A 21,995-nucleotide genomic window follows, 5' to 3' on the forward strand; every position below is an offset into this window, starting at 1 on the left:
CATGTTACGAAAATGTGAAATCATTATTATCGATATGCATTATGGAAAGTTTCCATTTACACATAATTTGTAGTATAAGGGAATAAATGAGCTTTTTTTCCCCAGCATATCGATGAAAAAAGGTTAAGTCACACTGCCATCATTTTTTTTCTTTGGTTACTGGATATTTGGTAATATTGCTTTCGTTTCAGGGCAGTGTTGAATAAGAGTTGGCGGTACACTAAATCTTTTAAAAATAGTCTATGACTATGAGCTCTGGCAAAGAACACAAGACTCAATTTTTTTTCTATTTCTTTCAAGAGTTCCATAAGCTGATCATCAGGCTTAGCATTTGCTTATACATACTGAGTGATTTTGACAACTGCATCCATGACACTTTTTATAAAGTCTGCTTCAGAAAACTGAGCACACATGTTTTTCAATATGTATTACACAGTGGAATGAAACAATAAGAGAAATGCTATTCTCTTGGGTTGAAAATTCCAATGAAAAGAACCAAGTTGAAGGTTTCACACTCACTGATTTCAAAACTTACTAGCCTAACAAAATATAAAAGAGAGACATATCAATTATTTGCATGTAAATTATTTCTCTAAGTTGCTGGTATTAGTTTGTTCTCTTAAGTGAGGAAATCTAATATACATTAAATGTTAGCTATGTGATGAGTATTCTACTAACAAAGCATCATATCACATTTATCAAATTTAAGTTTTATAACAACCCTGAGAAGTAGCTATTATTCACATATCATAGGTACAGAAACTGATGCTCAGAGAGGTGAAGTAATTTCCTTTAAGTCACAAAGCTTGTGAGTGGCAGAGCTGGACATTTTATAAACTCTTCATACTTTCCTTCCAGGTATAGTGTCTGGTTTATTGTACAAGGCTCATGAGATCCATAAGTCATGTTTTTAGGGAGAGAATGTGAGTAATGACCTCAGTGGTTCCTTGGTTTCTTACTTTTCTAGAAAGAACTTAAGAGTCCTGGCTTTCCAGAATTTAGGGTATTCCCCAAACTCCCATTCCTATATGCAATAAAATCTAGATTAGAAAAGCTGGATAAAAGTTAAGTTATCCAAGCTTCCTAATCTCCTCACCCATTCCCCTTCCCTCCCCAAAACCCAGCAACCTTCAAACATACTTTAAACAAGTGTTAGTCCAGGGATGCCTGGGTGGATCAGTTGGTTAAGCATCTACCTTTGGTTCAGGTCATGATCCCGGGGTCCTGCATCAGACTCCCTGTTGAGTGGGGCATCTGCCTCTCCCTCCGAGCCTCCCCCTTCTCGTGGTCTCTTTCTTTCACACACACTCTCTCTCAAATAAATAAATAAAATCTTTTTTAAAAAATGAACAAGTGTTAGTCTGGTAAGAATATTATTACATCATTAATTCAGCTATCAATTAACTTGCAGTATATGATAAAGCTTTCAGAATTGGGCTAAACAATTCTATAATGGAGACTTCAAAAAGGAGTTCGTGCTGCAGAAGAGGGTAGTTGGAAAAGCATAGATCTGGGAATGAGGCAGGAACGAATTGGAATCTTGACCGCCAATTATACATTGTGGGTCCTTAGACAAGTTACTTAATTTTTCAAAGCCTCAGTTTTCTTACCTGAAAAGGGTAATATTCCCTAACTCACAGAATTATTGAAACAGTCAAATGGTATCACTTGCTGCCATTTAATAGTATTCACATCTCCTCTTATATGTAGATCCCAATGTCCTACCTTTTCAAAGTGATGTCTTCCGTTTTAATTCTTGGGACTACTCAAGGTGCCTTTCAATATCGAAGAGCTAGGAACCCTGAAGCGAACATGAACATTGTAAGTTGCTAGGAAATAAATGCTAAGCTGCTGAAACTGGGAATGCTGTTTCTTGGGGGGGGGGGAGGCTTTTATTTTAATACATCTGCAGTCAAATATCCCTGCATTCATACATTTTGTGTGGGTCAACTAATAGTCCCCATTTCCTATTCTGTAGCTCACAGTTTTCCCTTCACCCTTATTTTGTCCCTGGATGAAAATATATAGACATACATTTAAATACCTTTACAGAGGACTTATAAATTCTCTTTTGTATACATGCGCACACATACAAATTCCAGATATAAGCTTAGCTATAAGCATAAACATGCAAACATTTGTGGATAAACATATTTTAAAATTGTAGATGGCTGAGTAAAAGTTTGATTAATGGTAGTTAGGAAAAAAGTAATATATAAGACTGATGTTTATAGGTGTTCTAAAATATGTTACTGAGGGGCGCCTGGGTGGCGCAGTCATTGGGCGTCTGCCTTCGGCTCAGGGCGTGATCCTGGCATTATGGGATCGAGCCCCACATCAGGCTCTTCCGCTATGAGCCTGCTTCTTCCTCTCCCACTCCCCCTGCTTGTGTTCCCTCTCTCGCTGGCTGTCTCTATCTCTGTCAAATAAATAAATAAAATCTTTAAAAAAATAAAATAAAATAAGATATGTTACTGAATGAATCAGTGAACTAGTGAAAAAAAATAGTCCTGAGGCTGAGAGACAATATAAAGCTCCATGATTACATTAATAGTTTAGATTATTATCAGGTTCCATTAACTGACCAGAAATCGTATCCTAAAAGGCTTCCTCTTTCTTTATCTAGAGCCAGATTATTTCCTATTGGGGCTACCCAGACGAAGTGTATGATATTGTTACTGAAGACGGTTACATCCTTGGCCTTTACAGAATTCCTTATGGGAAGACGAACAATGACAGTTCAGGTAATCTTCAATTCAGAACAACGTGGTGACTGTCTGGGCCCTGAAGGTCTTAACTCTTCCATTTCTTCTCCGTGGGTTTTGGACAAGAAAAGGATTTAAAGGTTAAGCGCATAGTTAACTCCTCGTGCGTGTCTCTGCATGCCCCCAGAAGAAGGCCTGATCTCCCCTGGCTTCCTGTTCACAGGGTGGTTTTAGAGTGTGGTGGAAATTAAGCTGTTCCAAGTTCTTTGTGGCTCACTTTACTCATTTATGTCGATTCTCTCCAAACTCTTTGTTTCATGAGGGGTTAGAAATGGTAACATGGTAACATAGGTTTGAAAAATGGCTGGTAAAAATGTCCTTCCTTGTCTTTATGGCTGTCTCCCCTCATAATATCAAAGAGATCAAGTTAGTAGCAATCTCTGGTTCTGTGTCCCCAAAATAGGTACATCACTATCTGCAAGTGAGGTGCAAAAAAATAAAGCACTCAAATTTGTCCCTAGGGTTATGATCCTATATCGGCCACTTACTGGCAGAATATGTAATGGATTACTTTTGCTTATTCATGTAGTTGCTCAAATAAAAGCCAGCCTTTTCTTCTTTTTTTTTTCCTTTTTTTTTTTTTTTAGTTTTCTCTTTAGATTTTCTCCCTGAAAAGAATGTTTCTCATATTATAAAATACCCTCTCAAGTTCTCATTTTAAACATTCAAGTATATTTCAGGAAAGATACTAATTTGAAACAACCTCAATCAAAGTAATTTTGGATCCTTATAAAGGTCACAGCTACTAGACGGAAAATGTTAACATAGATTTAACATAATTATAGTAATCATTTTTCAGGGTATGACCTAATTTCATGAATAGTGTAATAAAATATTGAAAGGTAATTTAAAAATACAGTAAGTGCTTCAGAGTTGTCTAGAAGCTGTGCCAGAGACAGGGAGTCAGGAGCCTGTGATTTATTGCTGGTCTACCATCTGGAGAAGGTCATATGGAAATCAGGGGTGGGCAGGGGAAGGAGCTAAGGAAGGATGTGGCTCAGCTAAGCCTACCTGGAGTCTGATCTCAGGGGAGCTCATTGGATCCAGGTACTGCATTACCGAAGTGGTCCTGCCTTGAAGTTAGGGAGCTAGGCTTTTGCATTGCCACAGCAGTTAGTCATTGCTTAAGGCTACTCAAAGAAAGAGGTGTAATCTCATAGGTGAGGCAATTGCCATTTGCCGGAGGGGGGGGGCGGCAATCCTACAGAGAGAGGGGCAATAATGAACACTTAGAAAGCAACACCCGCAACAGCTAGAAGCATGCTCTACCTGCTTAGGAAAGGAAGTCTAGGTGGGCACCAAAATAACTGAGTGCACCTCCCACATTACTCAGGTCCATTTGCTTTTCACATTAAGCTTATTTTATCCAGGTACAGGTTTTCCAGGATTTGGGTTGGTCTGAATTTCTGGGGAAACTTACAAGAGGAAGGTGAGTGGAACAAAGTATGACATCTGCCATTGCAGCTGATCTTAATGCCATGGCTAATACTCTTAAATTCCCACCTCTACTGCCCACTGTAGATTCCCCTCCCTCTCAGCCATCTCCCCTGATATGGCCAAGCCAGGCCCTTATCCTGAAGGGCTACTGTGCCCGTTAATAGGTTATGGTTGCAGTACTTGTACATTCTACAGGTAAAGCAAGGTATGGGAATAACAAAAGGTGTGCCAGTGAATCACGTCAATACCAAATGTTTCCCATCCTCATTCTGTATCAGAAGCCCTACCTCATCATGATGACCAATTACTCCTGCCAATATAGTAATTCCCTTCTTTGCCACCACCCCCAGCCCCCCAGTCTTCTGTCATGAGGATCCCAAAGTCATGGCCAGCCAGCAGTTATAGCTTTATTATTAGGATGTTTACTGTATGAACTAGTGGCAGTGTTTTCTGTCTGGGAACCAGGGCCTCTAGATCTATGGAGACTTAAATTGTGAGGACAGAAGGTATAAACCCCTGAGTGAATTATTGGGTGAGAGTCTTAATCCTACCCCTTTTTTCTCTGACTCATGTGTTCTACCAATCAGAGGAAGCAGCAATATATTCTGGCCATTTGTTTAAGGTATATAACGAGTCCTTAGGATAGGACCCACGCTTACAAGATGTCATCTCCCTGCTGGTATCTCTACTGGGTGGTGGTTTCATTGCTCGGTTGGGCTGGCAGCCTCTTGATGGTAGTAACGTGGTAAGACCAGTGGTCTTCCAAGGCCATATGCTAATGAATGCACATTCATTGACCTGCAGTCATATCTGAGGTATGTCATGAGGGGTTCCATATTTGTAGATCAGAAACTCCAGGGGCGCCTGGGTGGCTCAGTCGTTAAGCGTCTGCCTTCGGCTCAGGGCGTGATCCCAGGGTCCTGGGATCGAGACCCACATCAGGCTCCTCCGCTGGGAGCCTGCCTCTTCCTCTCCCACTCCCCCTGCTTGTGTTCCCTCTCTTGCTGGCTGTCTTTCTCTCTGTCAAACAAATAAATAAAATCTTTAAAAAAAAAAAAAAGAAGAAGAAACTCCGTGAACTCTGGAATAGCAGTGCTAGCTGGCTATGGTTCTATGTGGAAAGAAAGGCAAATCATAGCCAAAACATACATCAATGCCAGTCATAGTGAATTGTCGACCTTTCCAGGAGAGAAAGGGTCTGATGTCTCCAACTGGTCTCCAAGTGGTTGGTTTGGTCTCCTTGAGGGGATGTACCCTGTGAGATCTCCTTTGCAGGCAGGTCAGACATACTTTCCTAGCAGTAGTCTTGGTGAGGCACCCACACTGGGGGGCCAGGTTAACTACATCTCTCTCATCATGGCTACTTCTTGTGTGAGCCCACTGCAGAGCAGCAGGGTGACTAAGACCAGTGACTGGCTGACGTCTACTGGTTGAGTCATCCCATGCACTTTTGGTTAGTTAGTGTACCGTATGCAGTGCTCATTGCCCTCCCTGTGTGTGCCCTTTCTGTTCCCCTGCCCAAGATTGAGCATTGTTCTGAAGGGCAGAAGGGGAAAGGGTCAGAGAAGAGTGTCTTGCCCCTCCTGCAATAACTGTTGTTCCCTCTCACAGATCTGCACCACAATGGACACTTTTGCAAGACTCTCCCTAATCTTTTCTGTGAAGTTCCTATAAGGTTCATGGGACAGAGCTTACAGGAGGATATAGACTTCCCCCTTTTCTACTGCACCCTGTCCTTCACACTGTCCTTGGAGCCTATCCCTGGCCTTCACTAATTCTTCAATTATTCTACCTGACCTATTCAGATTGTGTCTCCCCCATAAGGGAGGACTTATGTCTCCTCTCTCCCTGTAAGCACCTCTCTCTCCTCAGATTGGGGCCCAATTTTTGCTCTGTGAATCAGCTCTCTGATAAGTTTTTTAGAAGTCATGAATTTGAACGTAGTTGTTTGTTTGTGTTTTTTTATAAGAGTGAGAGCAATACTCTTTCCAGTTGTTTATTATACAACCCAGGATGGAAGTCGAAGTTCACCATTTCTGAGCTTTTAAATTCCCCTGATGTCCTCACCAGTGCATTTTTGTTCAACTTGGTAAATGAAATATCCTCTGGGCTCTCCCAAGGCATGTTAATCAATTGGTGGGTGTTCTGGTCTTATTTAATAGATTAGCATACCTATGTCTAAGCCTCTGTATCCTTTCCTCCGCAATCTGCTTTGCTATTCTGGAATTTTCTAAGCTTCTGAGAAGTCTTAGCAGAGTGTCGAGACTGACCTCTCAACCACTGCCAGTGTGTAAAACCTTGCTTCGTAGATATATACGATGCAAGGTTTTATATATATATGTGTGTGTGTGTGTATATATATATATATATAGACACATATATATAATTTATATATTATTTATATTTTATATATATTTATATATTGTTTATATTTTATATAAATTATATATGTATTTATATTATATGTAATGTATATATTTATATATAATTTTATATTTTATATATATATATGTATCATCATCACACACACACATATATCTTTCCTTTATTTCCTATCCAACACTTAGGCATACTCTTTCAGATTTTATAGCTCTTTCAGTGTTACAATCTCTCCTCTCCGTCAGCAGGCCTAACAGTTCCTCAGTCAAGCCACTGGAGAACTCCACCAGCATTAGTGACTGAGTATACAGGAAGGGATCAGGGTGGATCTTGAGAAGGAGAAGCCTTGTTCTGAAAGATATCTAAGTCAGAGTCTTCTGACAAAGAGGAATGGGTCACTCTGTAGTCCCAGTGAGTTCAGGGAAATCTGGGACTCAAGCTTCTAGAGTTCTTCTATTCAGATAGTCTCATCTCAAGTCTCAGAGTCCTCCTTTCCTATCAAGGCCCGCGAGAATTCAACCTTCCTGAAGTTCTACTCTCCTTACAATTAGTTCAAGACCATGATTTTCACCTCATTGGCCTCTGGCCGTAGAAGATGAGGTGTTAAGGTGCTACGAAAAAAGTCTTAGGACTTTCACCCTTTGCTTTGAATTGATGATTGATTGCCCTGAGCCTGTAATATTCCCTCTTTAAAGCATCGCTGGCACTCAACAATAGGTACCCAGTTCTCCAGACCTCCTAATTCTATTTCCCCTGTACCTCTTAACCGTGAGAGCTGCAGCACAAGCCAGTCACTCCTCTCCTGTACCATCACAGGAAACGTGAGTATTTTAGCCTCTGGAGTGCTATAACGTGAAGGTTCTTTCAGTACTCCACCTACGATGTGGTCCTCAATGTCAGCCAGCCAGCAAGTAATCCGGCTCCACAATCCCATCCTCCAATGTCTGCTTCCTTGGTCACTTTTAGTAGTAACTCTTAGGTCAGGTTCCCTAGGAACAGAGCTTGTGACAGGGATTTGAGTGTGTGTGATTTATTGAGGAGAGCTCAGGGAAAAGGAAACGGGGGAAGCAGAAGAGAGCAGAGGAAGAAGTTAAGCAAATATGTGGTCTCACCTGGAGTCTAGCCTCACCCTGGTCTCTTGGGGAGATACAGAACATGAAGTACATCAGAGCTAGTCCAACCCTGAAGCAAGGGACTCAGCTTTTTGTACTCTGTGTCGGTTGGTCAGAGAGTGTGCTGTCTCCTTCCTCCTCCCGTGTGGGAGCTCCCATTTAGCCGGTAATGCCAAGAGGGCCTCTCTGGAGAAGGAGCAGCTGTGTGCAGTTGTGACATGATAGCTGGAGAGTATAAGCATCAGCCTAGTTAGTGGACCTGTGTGGGGACACCCCTAGCATCACAGCAGGAGACAACAACGATGTGGATTATGCGTAAATGACAGCTTGGGGCTTAAACAAAGTTACTCGTGAGCACACTTACATTATTCGAAAGGTGTTATTTCTCAAAAAACCTTGGAAGTACAATTAGGGTTCTGGAAACTTGGTTAGGTAACTAACAGTGGTTCTAATGATGACACCTATATTGAATCTGTCTGGGAAAATGTGATTATAAAATCATTTTACAAAATGGAAGTGTGGCAAAATCACGTAAAATATAATATTTTATGTAATACGTTATTTAAAGTGTATATGAGGGGAGCGTGGCAGGCTCAGTTGGTTGAGTGTCTGACTCTTGTTTTCAGCTCAGGTCATGATCTCAGGGTCATGAGATCAAGGCCCACGTTGGGCTCCATGCTCAGAGTGGCGTCTGCTTGAGATTCCCTCTCTCCGTCTCCCTCTGCTCCTCCCCCTTCTCTCGCTCTCTAAAATAAAATAAATAAAATTGTATATGGGGACCTGTTTTTATACAATATAAAAATTAAAAAATATTCTTAAAACTTCAAACTGTCACGTATTAAAAGATTGTGTTTTAGATAAGATATTTGTGCAGACACTACAACATTTAAAAAGAAATTCCCTACATTTTTGTTCCTAGCTCAGAGGCTTGTTGTATACTTGCAACATGGTTTGTTTACATCTGCCAGCAGCTGGGTCTCCAATCTTCCCAACAACAGCCTGGGCTTCATTCTGGCAGATGCTGGTTATGACGTGTGGATGGGGAACAGCAGAGGGACTACCTGGTCCAGGAAACACAAGTATCTAAAGACAAATTCTAAAGCATTCTGGGCCTTCAGGTACAAATAGCATCGAGTAATATTTCGTTTTATTTTATAAGTGTGTTGGATATTTTGTTTTGTGTTTGAATGAAATAAAGTAGAAGTGTCTTCTCCCAATCCGGTCTTTTAAGAGACCATCACAATTTATGTCAATTTTTGTTTGAAAATTAAAGAGTGTTTGTTTGATTTTCTCATTTTTCAGTAGTAACCTTTATTGGTTAACCCCACCCTTCCTTTAACTATTGTTTTGCTTCATAACCTAGATATTTAGTTTATCTCCTTATATATAAAATAAACAAACAGCCTCTTTATAAGACCATCTTGGAACTCTTTTATTTCCTTGACTTTATGTTCTCATAGCAGTCATTATTCAGTAGATACATTATGACATGTAACTTCTTTTTTTTTTTTAAAGATTTATTTATTTGAGAGAGAGAATGATTCAGGGAAGGGGCAGAAGGAGAGGGAGAGAGAAGCTCAAGCAGGCTCCACACTGAGTGCAGAGTCTGATGCAGGGCTCGATCTCATGACCCTGAAACCATGAACTGAGCCGAAATCAAGAGTCAGATGCTCAACCAACTGAGCCACCCAGGTACCCCATAACTTCTAAAGAGAATTGGGGGCGCCTGAGTGGCTCAGTCGTTAAGCATCTGCCTTCAGCTCAGGGCGTGCTCCCAGGGTCTTGGGATTGAGCCCCACATTGGTCTTCTCTGCTGGGAGCCTGCTTCTTCCTCTCCCGCTCCCCCTGCTTGTGTTCCCTCTTTCGCTGGCTGTCTCTATCACTGTCAAATAAATAAATTAAAAAAAATAATAAATCTCCACCCCTGGGTGTGATTTTAAAAAAAAATACCTAAAGAGAATTGAAAATTGTTTTCATTCACTTACCTTTTCATCATCTTCAAGTGTCAACAACACATTAGAATCAAAGAGATTTCAACTTCCTTTTCTCTTTTGTAGTTTTGATGAGATGGCAAAATACGACCTCCCAGCCTCCATTGACTTCATCGTGAAGCACACAGGACAAGAGGAAATATTTTACATAGGCCATTCCCAGGGCACCACTATTGGTACGGCAAGAAGGATTGTCGCTAGTAGTCCACGATGACTTTTGTAGAGTTTGCAGACACATCTCCTAAGGACGTGGGCAAGCTCCCAGAGCTACAAGGGACACAAAGCAGAGCTCTGAGAGGAGCATCCCGCAGCTAGGCCCTGGAAGCTCACCCCCTCCTTACTTCTACCTTGTCTTCTTCAGTCACAAAGAATTCATTGTAATCACAGGTTGTTGGTGGTTGTCTTTGTTTCCAAGTGTTCAGAAGTTGCGTAGCCATCTTGGGATCAAAGTGAGATCACAACTACCACTTGTTCCTCAAATAGAAATTTCATACTTATTATTATTGTCATTTAAGTGTGGCATAAGGGAGAGACGTGAGAAGCCATTTATGTTTATGCATTTAGGACAGATTAAACTTTGGATGATACATATACGATTCATACACGAAGATGAGCAAAGTCTTTCTATGTTTAAAGAGGCTAGAAAAGAGCTTCCGTCAGCTCACAACAACAATGCTTCTATTTAATGCATAGCAACTTCACTTTCAGAAAAGAAAAAAATTCTCTAAAACCCAACATAATTTTCTTACATGGTGTGGTAAACATTCTTACTCCCACACTTCCTCATTTGGAAGTAACAAAGTCTATTTTATAATAGTAGCCAATATTCATTGAGTCTTTTCTAGGCTGAAAATCATCCTTTTCTTACAGGAATAATCCACTTCCTGCTTTTAAAAAGTGTGTTAAATAACAGTCTAATCCAATTTTCCATAGATCTTTTCTCTGGTGTTTGTTAACCATGTGTGTGACTCAGAGTCTGAATTCTCTAGCTGTTCGGTTATCTGGAACCAGGAATCTTAGAAAATTATTAAATAAGAAAAAAGTGGGCAATGTGCTAGAGTTTATTGACACATAATATAATTCTTTGGTTGTTTGTCTTCTCAGAATTCAGAAGACAGAAGAGCTATAAAAAGAGAGATGTGCAAGAATGTAGCTTGATAAGATGTCATAAAGGGGAAAACTACAATTTGTCATATTAATGACTCTAAACTAACAATAAAATATAAACTAGTGTTTGGTATCCTCCATACAAGAAGGGAAGGATGTTTCGAAATATATTAAAAGTAAATATTAAAACAATTTGACACGTATTGAATCTCTCACCTAAAGTGTAAGATTCGAATATCAGAAAAGCTCTGCAACTTATTTTCACCATTGCCAGTTATAGAAATGTTCAATATTGTTTCTGATTTCTCAACTATGGTGTTACAAGACTCTTTTAATGCTGACTTATCATTATTTATGGTCTAGACATTGTTTTTAATACTAATTATCAGTATGAGGTTGTGATCGATATGCATGTCTCGTACGGGAGATCGATAAATGTTTGATAAGGGAATTAAGAAATGAATGAGTCAATTAAGTGGTCATAGCATAAGTTCAATATGCTTGCCATATTGAACTTGCCATGATGTCATTTCTTACATGCTAGTAATTGTGTAAGAATAGTTAATTTCTGTCTTATTTTCTTCCAGCTTTCATAACGTTTTCCACAATACCAAAGATAGCTGAAAGAATCAAAATATTTTTTGCCTTAGCTCCAGTTTTTTCTATTAAATACTCAAAGAGCCCTTTAATTAAAATGGCGTACAAATGGAAGTCAGTGATAAAGGTATGTTATTCCTTTCCTTTACGTAGTTGATAATCCAAAATGACGACGATTCTGTCCTTTCAAAATAAAAGGTCTTGACTACGTTTGTATGAATTTAATTTTTTTTTTGTTTCGGTGACACTGGATTCTTTCTTTTGTTTTTCCAAAGGAATAGGATTTTACTTATAATACCTGTGGACATCTCATTGTGAAGGAAAATCCAGTAGTCAACTTATCTCTATCTTTTGCTTCCAAGTTTTGTACTTAATTTAAATGTTTTTTTAAAGATTTTATTTAATTATTTATTTGAGAGAGAGAGAAAATGCAGGAGCGATTGGGGGCAAGCAGGCAGAGGGACAAGCAGACTGCTCTGAGCACGGAGCCTGACATGAGGCTCCATCTCACAACCCTGAGATCATGACCTGAGCCAAAATCAAGAGTCAGCCACCTAACCAACTGAGCCACCCTGGTACCCCTCTAATTTAAATGTTTTAAATTAATGTTAGATGATACATTTGATTATAAATATAATGAACTCATTGCACTATTTCTTAATTAATTATTTTGGTCTTCCAAATATAAATAAACTAAATTTGTTTTACAGGCTTTCTTTGGCAACAAAGACTTCCTACCTAATACCTCATTTAAAAGATTTGTTGGTTCAAAGCTGTGTCCACTGAAGATTATTGGTAAGATTTGCCGTGATATCTTGTTTATGATTTATGGATGTGACCTGGAGAACTTAAATATGGTGAGAACAAGTTGAATTTGAAATGTATTTTGTCAATTTTTAGAAAGCAGCTCTTTAATAGTACTTACTTTATGCCTGGTGTGTGATTTTATGATTTATCCACATATACTAATAGATTCTTAACCTTTCTGGTTTTGTGACTATACCAACATTCTGAAACTAATCAGCATGAGCATGCTGGGATTATTCTGCAGTCACATTTGTCTTGCTCTCTGTAAAGAACAGAGAGCAGGTGCTGTGTTGTGTCTCTTTATTGGCCTTTACTATTGGGTGTTAGTTTCCCAAAAATTCTTTTATTAAGTTCTTTTATCACTTGTTTTTCACAACTCCTGCTCTTATATCTTGGTTCCTAACAATCCTTCCCTTTTTTGTTGACCCTTATGTAATTAGCATTAGTGCCTGCTAATTATCTTACATGCTTCTGGCATTCATCAAAATTCCTGGAGTGGGAGACTATTCAGGGGTGCAAGCTACTATTACCAAGGCCACATGGATTGATTGCGTATAGATGCTGTTACAGATGTAGGCATTCATTCTAAGACTTTTTAAGCACATTAAAGTAAAAATCAGGACTTGGCAGAAGCAGTTGTAGCATTTAGACAACTGGTCGGTTCCCACACCTGTACCATTTCATAATTTCCCAATGAGAACCAATTTATTCATTCAAAGATGTCCATTCTTAACCAACTTAGTCTATAGATTCAATGCAATCTCAGTCAAAATCCCAGCAAGCTCTTTTAAGGATATTGACATATGACTTCTAAAGTTTATAGAGAGAAGCAAAACCCAGAGTAATCAACACAGTATTGAAGGGAAAGAGCAAAGTTGGAGGACTGGTGCTATTGAACTTTAAGACTTACTATTAAACTACAGTAATCTAGACAGTGTGGGGTAAGTTAAAGAAGAAACAAGAAGATCAGTGGAACAGAATAGAAAGCCCAGAAATGGAGCCCCATAAATATCGTCAACAGATCTTTGACAAAGGAGAAAAGGCAATGCAATAGAAAAACAATAGTATCTTCGACAAATGGTGTTGGGACAACTGGACGTCCGCATGCAAAAAAATGAATCCAGACACAAAATTTATACCCTTCACAAAACTAACTCAAATTTGTATCATAGATGTTAATGTGAAATGTGAAACTCTGTAAGTCCTAGAAGATAACATAGGGAAAAACCTAGATGACCTTGGGTGTAGCAAGGACATTTGTTACAGGGTGGTACATTTGTTACAAGTGATGAACCTACATCGACACATCATAAGTACCCAAAATCCATAGTTTACAGTATGGTTCACTCTGGTGTTCTACATTCTGTTAGTTTTAACAAATGTATAATGACATAATCTACCATCATAGTTTCATATAGGATATTTTCACTGCCCTAAAAATCCTCTGTGCTTTGTCTATTCATCCCTCCCCACTTAAGTCCTGGCAACCACTATAGCACTGATCTTTTTCCTGTCTCCCACAGTTTTTCCTTTTCCAGAATGTCCTGTAGTTGGAATCACACAGTTTGTAGCCCTTTCAGATTGCCTTCTTCCACTTAGTAGCATACATTTAAGGTTGCTCCATGTCTTTTCCTGGCTTGGTAGCTCATTTATTTTTTGTGCTGAAAAATATTCTATCGTCTGGATGTACCACTCTTTATCTATCCACCTAGTAAAGGACATTTTGTTCAAGTTGTGACAATTATGAATAAAGATGCTATAAACACCAATGTGCAGATTTTGCATGAACATGAGTTTTCAACGCCCTTGGGTAAATACCAAGGAGTGTGATTGCGGGATTGCATGGCAAGGATAGATTTTGTTTTATAAGAGACCACCCAACTGTTTTCCAAAGTGGTTGTACTATTTTGCATTACCACTAGCGGTGAAGGAGAATTCCCGGGGCTCCGCATCCTCACCAGCATTTGGTGCTGTCAATGTTTTGGACTTTTGTCATTTTCATAGGTTTGTAGTGGTATCTCATTGTTCCTTTAAGTTGCATTTCCCTGATGACGTATGATGCAGAGCATCTTTTCATCATCATTTGCTATTCGGTGAGGTATCTGTTAAGGTCTTTGGCCCATTTTTAAATCAGGTTGTTTGTGTTCTCATTGTTGAGTTTGAAGACTTCTTTGTACATTTTGGGTAACAGTCCTTCATAGATATGTCTTCTGCAAATATTTTCTTCCAGTCTGTGACCTGTCTTCTAATTCTCTTGATATTGTCTTTTGTAAAGTGAATGTTTTTAAATTTAATAAAGTCCAGCTTATCAGTTATTTCTTTCATAGATTGTGCCTTTGTTGTTTTATCTAAGAAGTCATCACTAGACCCAAAATCAACTAGATTTTCTCTACTATGTTATCTTCTAGGAGTTTCATAGTTTAGAGTTTGACATTTAGGTCTGTGTTCTATTTTGAGTTAACTCTTGTGAAGGGTGTGAGGTCTGTGTCTTGATTCTTTTTTTTTTTTCTTTTCCATGTGGTTGTCTCCTTGTTCCAGCACCATTTGCTGAAGATACCATTGTTTCTCTATTGTATTGCCTTTTATCCTTTGTCAAAGATCTGTTGATTATGCTTATAGGGTCTATTTTGGGACCCTCTGTTCCATTCTATGGATCTGTTTGTCTGTTCTTTCATCAATACCACACTGTCTTGATTACTGTAGGTTTACAGTACATCTTGAAGTTGTTATATGTCAGTCCTCCAACTTTGTTCTTCCCTTACGGTATTGTGTTGGCTGTTCAGGGTCTTCTGCCTCTCTATCTGAGAAGCAGTTTGTTGATATCCTTAAGATAACTTGCTGAGGTTTTGATAGGATAACATTGACATTATATGTCTTGTTCACTGATTGAGTTTCCCAGGGACCTTGTAGGCAATACAAACTTAGATGACAGGTTGACATGAAGGCTGCTGTCTTTCTGATTGCTTCACTGGGAGTTGTGTAGAATTTCAGGAGCCCAGTTCATCATGGAGAGGGTTTCTTTTTAAATCTCCGAACTGCCCTTGGCAGGCCCTGGGCTGATTTTTGTTTTCCTCAACTACCTGAGTTCTCACAATGAAACTTCAGATTCTCTGGGATTAGCAAATAACTTGAAGGAAAAACTGGATTTAGTATTTTGCTTTTTTGAGGTTTTTTTTGTTTTTTCTTTTCCATTTTTCCTGGTCATTTCTTCCTATCTTTTCAGTTCTTTGTGTTTTCAAAAGGTGTGTGTGTGTGTGTGTGTGTGTGTGTGTGTGTGAGCCCTAAGAGTTTTGTTTGTTTTCAGTATGGGATGACAGACTACATAACTTGGAAATCCAGTAATAGTTTCTACATTAATGCAAAAATTACACATTTAGTAAGTATATTTAGGTACTTAATTAAAATATAATTTTATCTTTTTATTTCTATTATTTACTTAAAAATAGTTCTAAATTTTATTGAAATTATTTAGTGTAGTAAATATCAAAGATTATGCTTTCTCTGGTTGGACTAAGTATAAAAATTATTTTTTAACCCCTCAGAGTCGTGTGGATGTGTATATGTCACATAACCCAGCAGGGACATCTGTTCAAAATATGTTACACTGGAGTCAGGTATAACTTTTCAAATGCATTATAGTACAATTTTGTTTATACTACTCATGGTTTATCCCATCATTCTGGGAATCATACCATTGCCATAGGATGATAAGTTTAGAAGGATAAAATGTAACTATTATATATTTGTGTAATTCTTTATCATTTATAATATGTTAACATCAAAATCTATTAGGTCTTCTAGCCCTAAGCAATGATCAGAGCAATATAATTATTTTCTGTTTTACAAATGAGAAAATATTAATTCAGAATAGTAGACTAGGAATCATTGAGGCCATGTTCATCATTTGACTTGCCCAAAAATTCAGAGCTATTCCTTTAAAAAAAACCTAAGATTAAATAATAATAATAATAGTAATAATAAAACATAAAAAAATAAAAAACCTAAGACTAGAACACAGGTGTCCTCTGTTCAATTGTGAACCCCATGAGGACCATGCACAAGTTTTATTCACTTCTACATTTGCAAGGCCAGGAGTTCTGAGCAAACAGCAGATACTCAAGAATACTTGTTGCATGAATATTGATGAAGAAAAAAGTCCAGTGCGTATATCATCTTAATGTTGAGAGCCAGGATAATATCTTAGAAAGAACAGGATACTTGAGATCAAAATATCAGACACTGAATCCTTTCTCTGAACCTTACTGGCAGTGAGACACTGAGCAAGCTCATTTAATCTTTCTGAAGTCAGTTTCCTTAATTTAAAAAATGGAGTTAATAATAATGCTCTGACTTAACTAACAAAAATACTATAAAAGTTCAACAGGGTGATGATTATGAGTATTATTTAAACTTAAAAAACACTGTTGAATTTACAGTATCATTGAGATATTGATTAAGGGCTTTCTCATTTAAAAATATTTAAATCTACTAAGTGAGTGTTTTGAGGTAAATTATTAAAAATCTCTGACTTATCTCTAGATTTTAGTTCATTCCTGGTGATAAGTAGGCCAGGAAAATCTAAGCAATCTTTGCATCTATTCATCATTGAAACAATATTTATTGAGCACCTACTATGTGCCCTGTACTGTTCTATGCTCAGGATATATATCAGTGGACAAAATAAATATTCTTGTCCTCTTTAAGCTTACATTCTAGTGGTAGATATAGAGACAGTAAACATTAAGCATAGAAAACAAGGAAATTATTAAAACTTTAGAAGGGCATAGAAGCTATGGAAAATTAAAGGGGAAAAAGCAAGATAAAGTGATTAGGCATACTGGGTAGTCAGTTGTGTTTTTGAATAGAGAGTTTAGGCCAGCCGCAACAAGATGGTGACATTCGAGAAAAGATTTAAAGGAGCCGAGAAAATTAGCAATGTGAACTGGGGGGAAGAACATTCCAGACAGAGAGAATAGCCAATGCAAAGCCCTTTAGTCAGGGGATTTCTGAGAGGTCCAGGAGGCTGATGTCAGTGATGAAAGGAGAAAGGAGCAGGGAAAAGGGGGCAGAAACATACTAGAACCAGAAGGGAACAAGTACGCCATTGTGAAGACTTTGGCTTTCTGGCTGAAGTGAGTAGCCACTACAGGTTTTTGAGCAGGGAAGGGACATTATATGATTTACATTTTTAAAGGAATGCCTTGAGGGGTGCCTGGCTGGCTCACTTGGCAGAGCATATGACTCTTGATCTTGGGGTTGTGAGTTTGAGCCCCACGTTGGTGGTAGAGTTTACTTGGAAAAAAAAAAAGAATGCTTTGGGTGCCATATTGGGTACACTGAGGTGGAAACAATGAGAAAGTTAGGAGCTTACTACCATAATCCAAACAGGAATGATGATGGCCTACACTGATGTGTTGTTCCCAGGAATGGTGGTGAAGAGGGTTAGGTTCTGAGTATACATATGTATGGGAAACATGCAGCCAAGGATAATGATGGATTCTATGAGAAGAGAGAAAGAAGAGTCTTGGATGACTCCAGACATTCTGGCCTAAGTAAGGAGAAGATTCAATAGCCATTAAAGGAGATAGGGACGTTTGGTGGCAGTGCAGGTTTGAGGGACAGATAAGATGTTCAACTTTGGAGATGTTAAGTGTGAGACATCCCAGTGATTAATTTGAATAAGCAGTTGTGTATAAGAGTCTAGGGTTTAGAAGAGACTTACAGAAGAAGATAAACATTTTAAATATGAACGCCACTGAAAGCCAAGAGGCTGGATGAGAACACACACAGAATGAGTACAGATGGGGAGAAGAAGAGCAAGGGTGGAGGGCCGAGACATGAAAAGATTCAGAGGTCAGGCAGCAGCAGCTGGATGAATACACCAAGGAAACCAAAAAGGAGCAGGAAGTGAAAAATGAAGATCAAGAAATGATGATATTCCAGAAGCTAAGTGAAGAAAGGCTCTTGAGGATAGAAATGGACAACTGGTCAAGTACTGCTCATAGGTAATATGAGGAAATTCCTCAGAATTGACAAGTTTTACAAATGTTAAGATCATAAATAACCTCAGCCAGTTTTGTGGAAGGAAAGAGATGCAGGGGAAGAAGTGTTCTTGGGGGAAATTAGGTTGTCCAGAGAGCAGGAAGATAAAAAAGCCCCTCCGAGATGGGTTTTAAGATACAGGCTAATGACAGAATTCCAGATGATAGAGAGTTTTAGGAGTTGGGGGAGTTGGGAGGAGATAAAATGGGGGGTGCCTGGAGACCAGTCAGTCCCAGAGAAGATGGGGTAAGCTGAGAGTCTGGACCTTCCTCCAATTAAAACATTATTAGGGGGAAAAATGGACTCAATTAGATTAGACCTAATAGGCTCACAGCAGTTAGTGGTGGTGAAGCTACAAGTATGGATGGTGAAGCAAGGGATGGCTTCTGGAACATGCTCTTGAGCATTGTTGTTTGAAGCAAGGGTGTTTGGGGAAGTATCATTTCAGTCCTAGTGCACTTAGTCCTAGGTACTCACTTTTTCTTTTTTAAGATTTATTCATTTATTTATTTATTTTTGAGAGAAAGAGAGAGAGCATGAGCACAGGGAGGGATAGAGGGAGAGGGAGAGGGAGAGAGAGAATCTTCAAGCAGACCCCCTACTGAGTGCAGAGACCAACGCAGGGCTCAATCCCACAACCCTGAGATCAGGACCTGAACCGAAACCAAGAGTCGGATGCTCCCAACTGAGCCCAGGCACCCCCAAAGCTCAACAGACTAGGCCACCCTGGTGTGCGTAGACACTCACTTTTGACCTCTGTGAATGAACCTGAGGATTTCTGGGGAAGGCTGATGTTGCCCCAAGCACACAGGCTCCCTTTAACAAGGTAAAAGGCCTTGGGGAAATGTGCATTTATATGAAGATGATAGAACCATATTCTGTAGATTCTCCTGCCCCCCTCCCCGCCCTCCTCTCTCTTCCATTTCTTGCCCTATACAAAGGAAGGGAGAAGCAAAGAAGTCTCCCTGCACATATACCAACAGGCCCAGTACAAAGGGGCAGTACGTGCTATGCACACCTCATTTCACCAGCCGCGCTGTAGTAAACAGATGAGTATAATCTTGCTTTTACAATTTTTCTTTCAGCTTTTTAATTCTAGTCACTTGAGAGCTTTTGATTGGGGCAGTCCTGTTCTGAACTTGGCTCATTTCAATCAGGTACGTAATTATGTATAAGCTAAAAACTATCTCCTTGATCAGTTCAGATGGTGTTGCTGCAGACAGTGGCTCATGTAAAGCCCAGGAGTAGGATGACAGAGTGAGAAGGACCAGCAGATGCAGATCGCCATGATTTGGCTCCATATTGTCACATCCAACAAGGGGCTTTTCCACGTTTTCTATGTATTTTAATGACAAATACCTTGGATAATCCTGGAGAAGTTTGACAGGCTGTAGAGTAATTCATCCTCCCTCAAGAGGAAAAATATTGTGCTTATAATATGCGTAGCTCTGTGATTAGTTAAATAAGAAATAAAAGGCATAATATGGTTCTTGACCCTAAAAGCTATTGACTGTATTTGGGAAGATAAGACAAACCCATAATAATGAAGAAAAGATAAAAGTTAATGAGAAGGTGGTATTAATTGTATGAGGAGGATGACAGAAATCTTGAGGTATTAGAACCCAACTCTGTCTTCTTCAAAGTTATTCTTTTCCACCATGCTTTTCTGCCTTAGTTAAACTTCATGCCTGATATGATTTGCTTGCGTAAAACTCTGAAGTAAAATAGAAAGATGAAAATCAACAAAATCAGATTTGGCTCCCACTGCCAATATTTACCATTTACTGAGGAACATATTGGCGGTTATATAGCCACAGAAAATTTTGATTAAAGTACTTTCATGCCTTATAAATAAAGCTGAAATTCCCTCTGTGGAATGTTTGAATACCCTGAATTAGAGCATACAGTCTAGTTTTGATTTGTATCTGACCTATTTCTAAGTAAAAACCGTAATGATGATCCTTTCAATATTCATTGCTTCTGTAATAGTAATTATTTTAGATTCAGCTTACTTTAAAATTGTATTAATTCATCATTTAAAGACTAGTAAAGAACACCTTCTATGTATTATTTTCTGTGAAAACCCTCTACATTTAGTCCACTTCTCCATTTTATGATGTGAGGAACATGAATGTATCAACAGCAACTTGGAACGGGGGCAATGACTTGTTGGCCGATCCTGAAGATGTGAAAAATCTGCTTTCTGAAATTACAAACCATATTTACCATAAAACTATTTCTTACTACAATCATATAGACTTTTTGTTCGGGTTAGATGTGTATCAGCAAGTTTACCGTGACATCATTGACATTATCCAAGGCAATCTATAAAGAACTACGGTACTGTGTGTTGAAGGATCTGTATCACTTCTCTTAACATCCAATCACTTTTTTCTTGCAATGCATGTTTTTCCAGTTATTTAAATAAAGTCTGTACTTTTTCCCTATTTTTTTCACTGCCCCGGGCCTTCCATTCATTAAATCAGTGGCATTTATTTTTTTTCTTTTAATTTTTTTTATTATATTATGTTAGTCACCATACAGTACATCCCTGGTTTCTGATGTAAAGTTCGATGATTCATTAGTTGCGTCTAACACCCAGTGCACCATGCAATACGTGCCCTCCTATTTCATTATATGAGGAAGAATGGCAGATTCTGACTCAGCCCAAAGCAATCTGTTGTGTTTCTACATGCAAACCTAAGAAACTAAAAGCATAATTTTTAAGGGATGACTTTTTGAGAAAGGTGCTTTCTTTTCTTCAAAGAAATATGAGCATATATGATATAAAAGGAGTTTGGGAGAATGCTTGCTGATATGAAAGCTAATTTTTCTCTATGCTGAATGAAGAGTAGACACACATTTGAGCTATGTAAAGACGTTTGGGGGAGGAAAAAGGGAAGAAAGAAAGCTTGGATGCCAGTGTAATATTGGTGCTTCTGCCCATTTCTGGCCAGGGGAGATCCTAAAAGCCATGGAGGGGCTGTACCTCACTTCCCAGGGTGTATAGCCTGCCTTTCCAGCAAGTGTGTGTAAAGAGTAACAATGGTTAAAAGCCAAGCCAAATTCGGTTCGCTCTGAGCTTGCTAACTCTGTGCTCCATATATGCTTATGGGCTTCAAAATGTCTTCCGCAAAAGATAATGGAATATGCATAGATAGTGAGAAAAAATAAAATATGTGCATAGATGATTGTAATACAGCTAAGAGAAGACACATAACCTTAAAAGCCACAGTTCAGACTACAGGTCAGTCCTTCCTTTCTTTGGTAACCCTTAGTACGAAAAAGTAGAGCACTGAGAATAGATACACACTTAGAGATATCTTTTTAAAGAGTTCAAGAATGTGAATATAGCATTAAGTGTTGCTTCAGAGTTTTCGAATGATCCTTCAAATAAGACAAACGGGAGAGGGTAATTATGCAGAAGAATTACTCATGCTGAGATTTAAAAAATAAGTTGGAAGTTTCTGGTAAAGGTGGACTGAGTAATTCAGACCTGGGACAATGTGAAAAGCATTTATTTGAAGACAAGGAGAGCTAAAAATGCAGGGAAGAATAAGGTCAAGAAAAAGAAGTCCAGGAAAGTAAGCCTGGCATTTTAGCTGTTTATATCCTAGCAACATCTGCTTATTCCAGGTGTATAATTAAAATCTTGCAAGCAATTAGTTGAGAATAAAAACTATAATCAGTTTACCAAAAGGAAGTTTCTCTGATAAACCTTGATCCTCAGGCTTTGGATTGGAACCTCAAAGTAGTAT

At 38.7% G+C, this 21,995-nt stretch overlaps 1 protein-coding gene across 2 annotated transcripts; it reads left to right on the forward strand.

Moving 5' to 3' along the window:
* The first annotated feature begins 1,730 nt into the window (after positions 1-1,730).
* Positions 1,731-20,568, forward strand: LIPJ (lipase family member J). 2 transcript variants are annotated; one of them, XM_044385955.3, is made up of 10 exons: positions 1,731-1,821; positions 2,627-2,738; positions 4,048-4,056; positions 8,613-8,811; positions 9,751-9,860; positions 11,379-11,515; positions 12,099-12,245; positions 15,738-15,809; positions 19,323-19,394; positions 20,335-20,568. In XM_044385955.3, exons 1-10 carry the CDS (start codon positions 1,738-1,740, stop codon positions 20,566-20,568), a joined length of 1,176 nt encoding a protein of 391 aa, XP_044241890.3. In that variant the 5' UTR covers positions 1,731-1,737. The 2 variants fall into 2 exon arrangements, with proteins under 2 accessions (XP_044241890.3, XP_044241891.3); XM_044385956.3 differs by lacking the exon at positions 12,099-12,245.
* The last annotated feature ends 1,427 nt before the right edge of the window (positions 20,569-21,995 follow it).

The sequence above is a fragment of the Ursus arctos genome, unplaced genomic scaffold (genome assembly GCF_023065955.2).
Source record: "Ursus arctos isolate Adak ecotype North America unplaced genomic scaffold, UrsArc2.0 scaffold_7, whole genome shotgun sequence".
NCBI classification, from domain to species: domain Eukaryota; kingdom Metazoa; phylum Chordata; class Mammalia; order Carnivora; family Ursidae; genus Ursus; species Ursus arctos.

What these genes read in the sequence shown, in the direction of transcription:
- LIPJ (XM_044385955.3), top strand. Translation starts at nt 1,738, where the DNA reads ATGTCTTCCGTTTTAATTCTTGGGACTACTCAAGGTGCCTTTCAATAT. An exon ending in CTGAAGCGAACATGAACATT is followed by an intron (nt 1,822 to 2,626) that starts GTAAGTTGCTAG and finishes TTCTTTATCTAG; the next exon opens with AGCCAGATTATTTCCTATTG. An exon ending in AAAGCATTCTGGGCCTTCAG is followed by an intron (nt 8,812 to 9,750) that starts GTACAAATAGCA and finishes TCTCTTTTGTAG; the next exon opens with TTTTGATGAGATGGCAAAAT.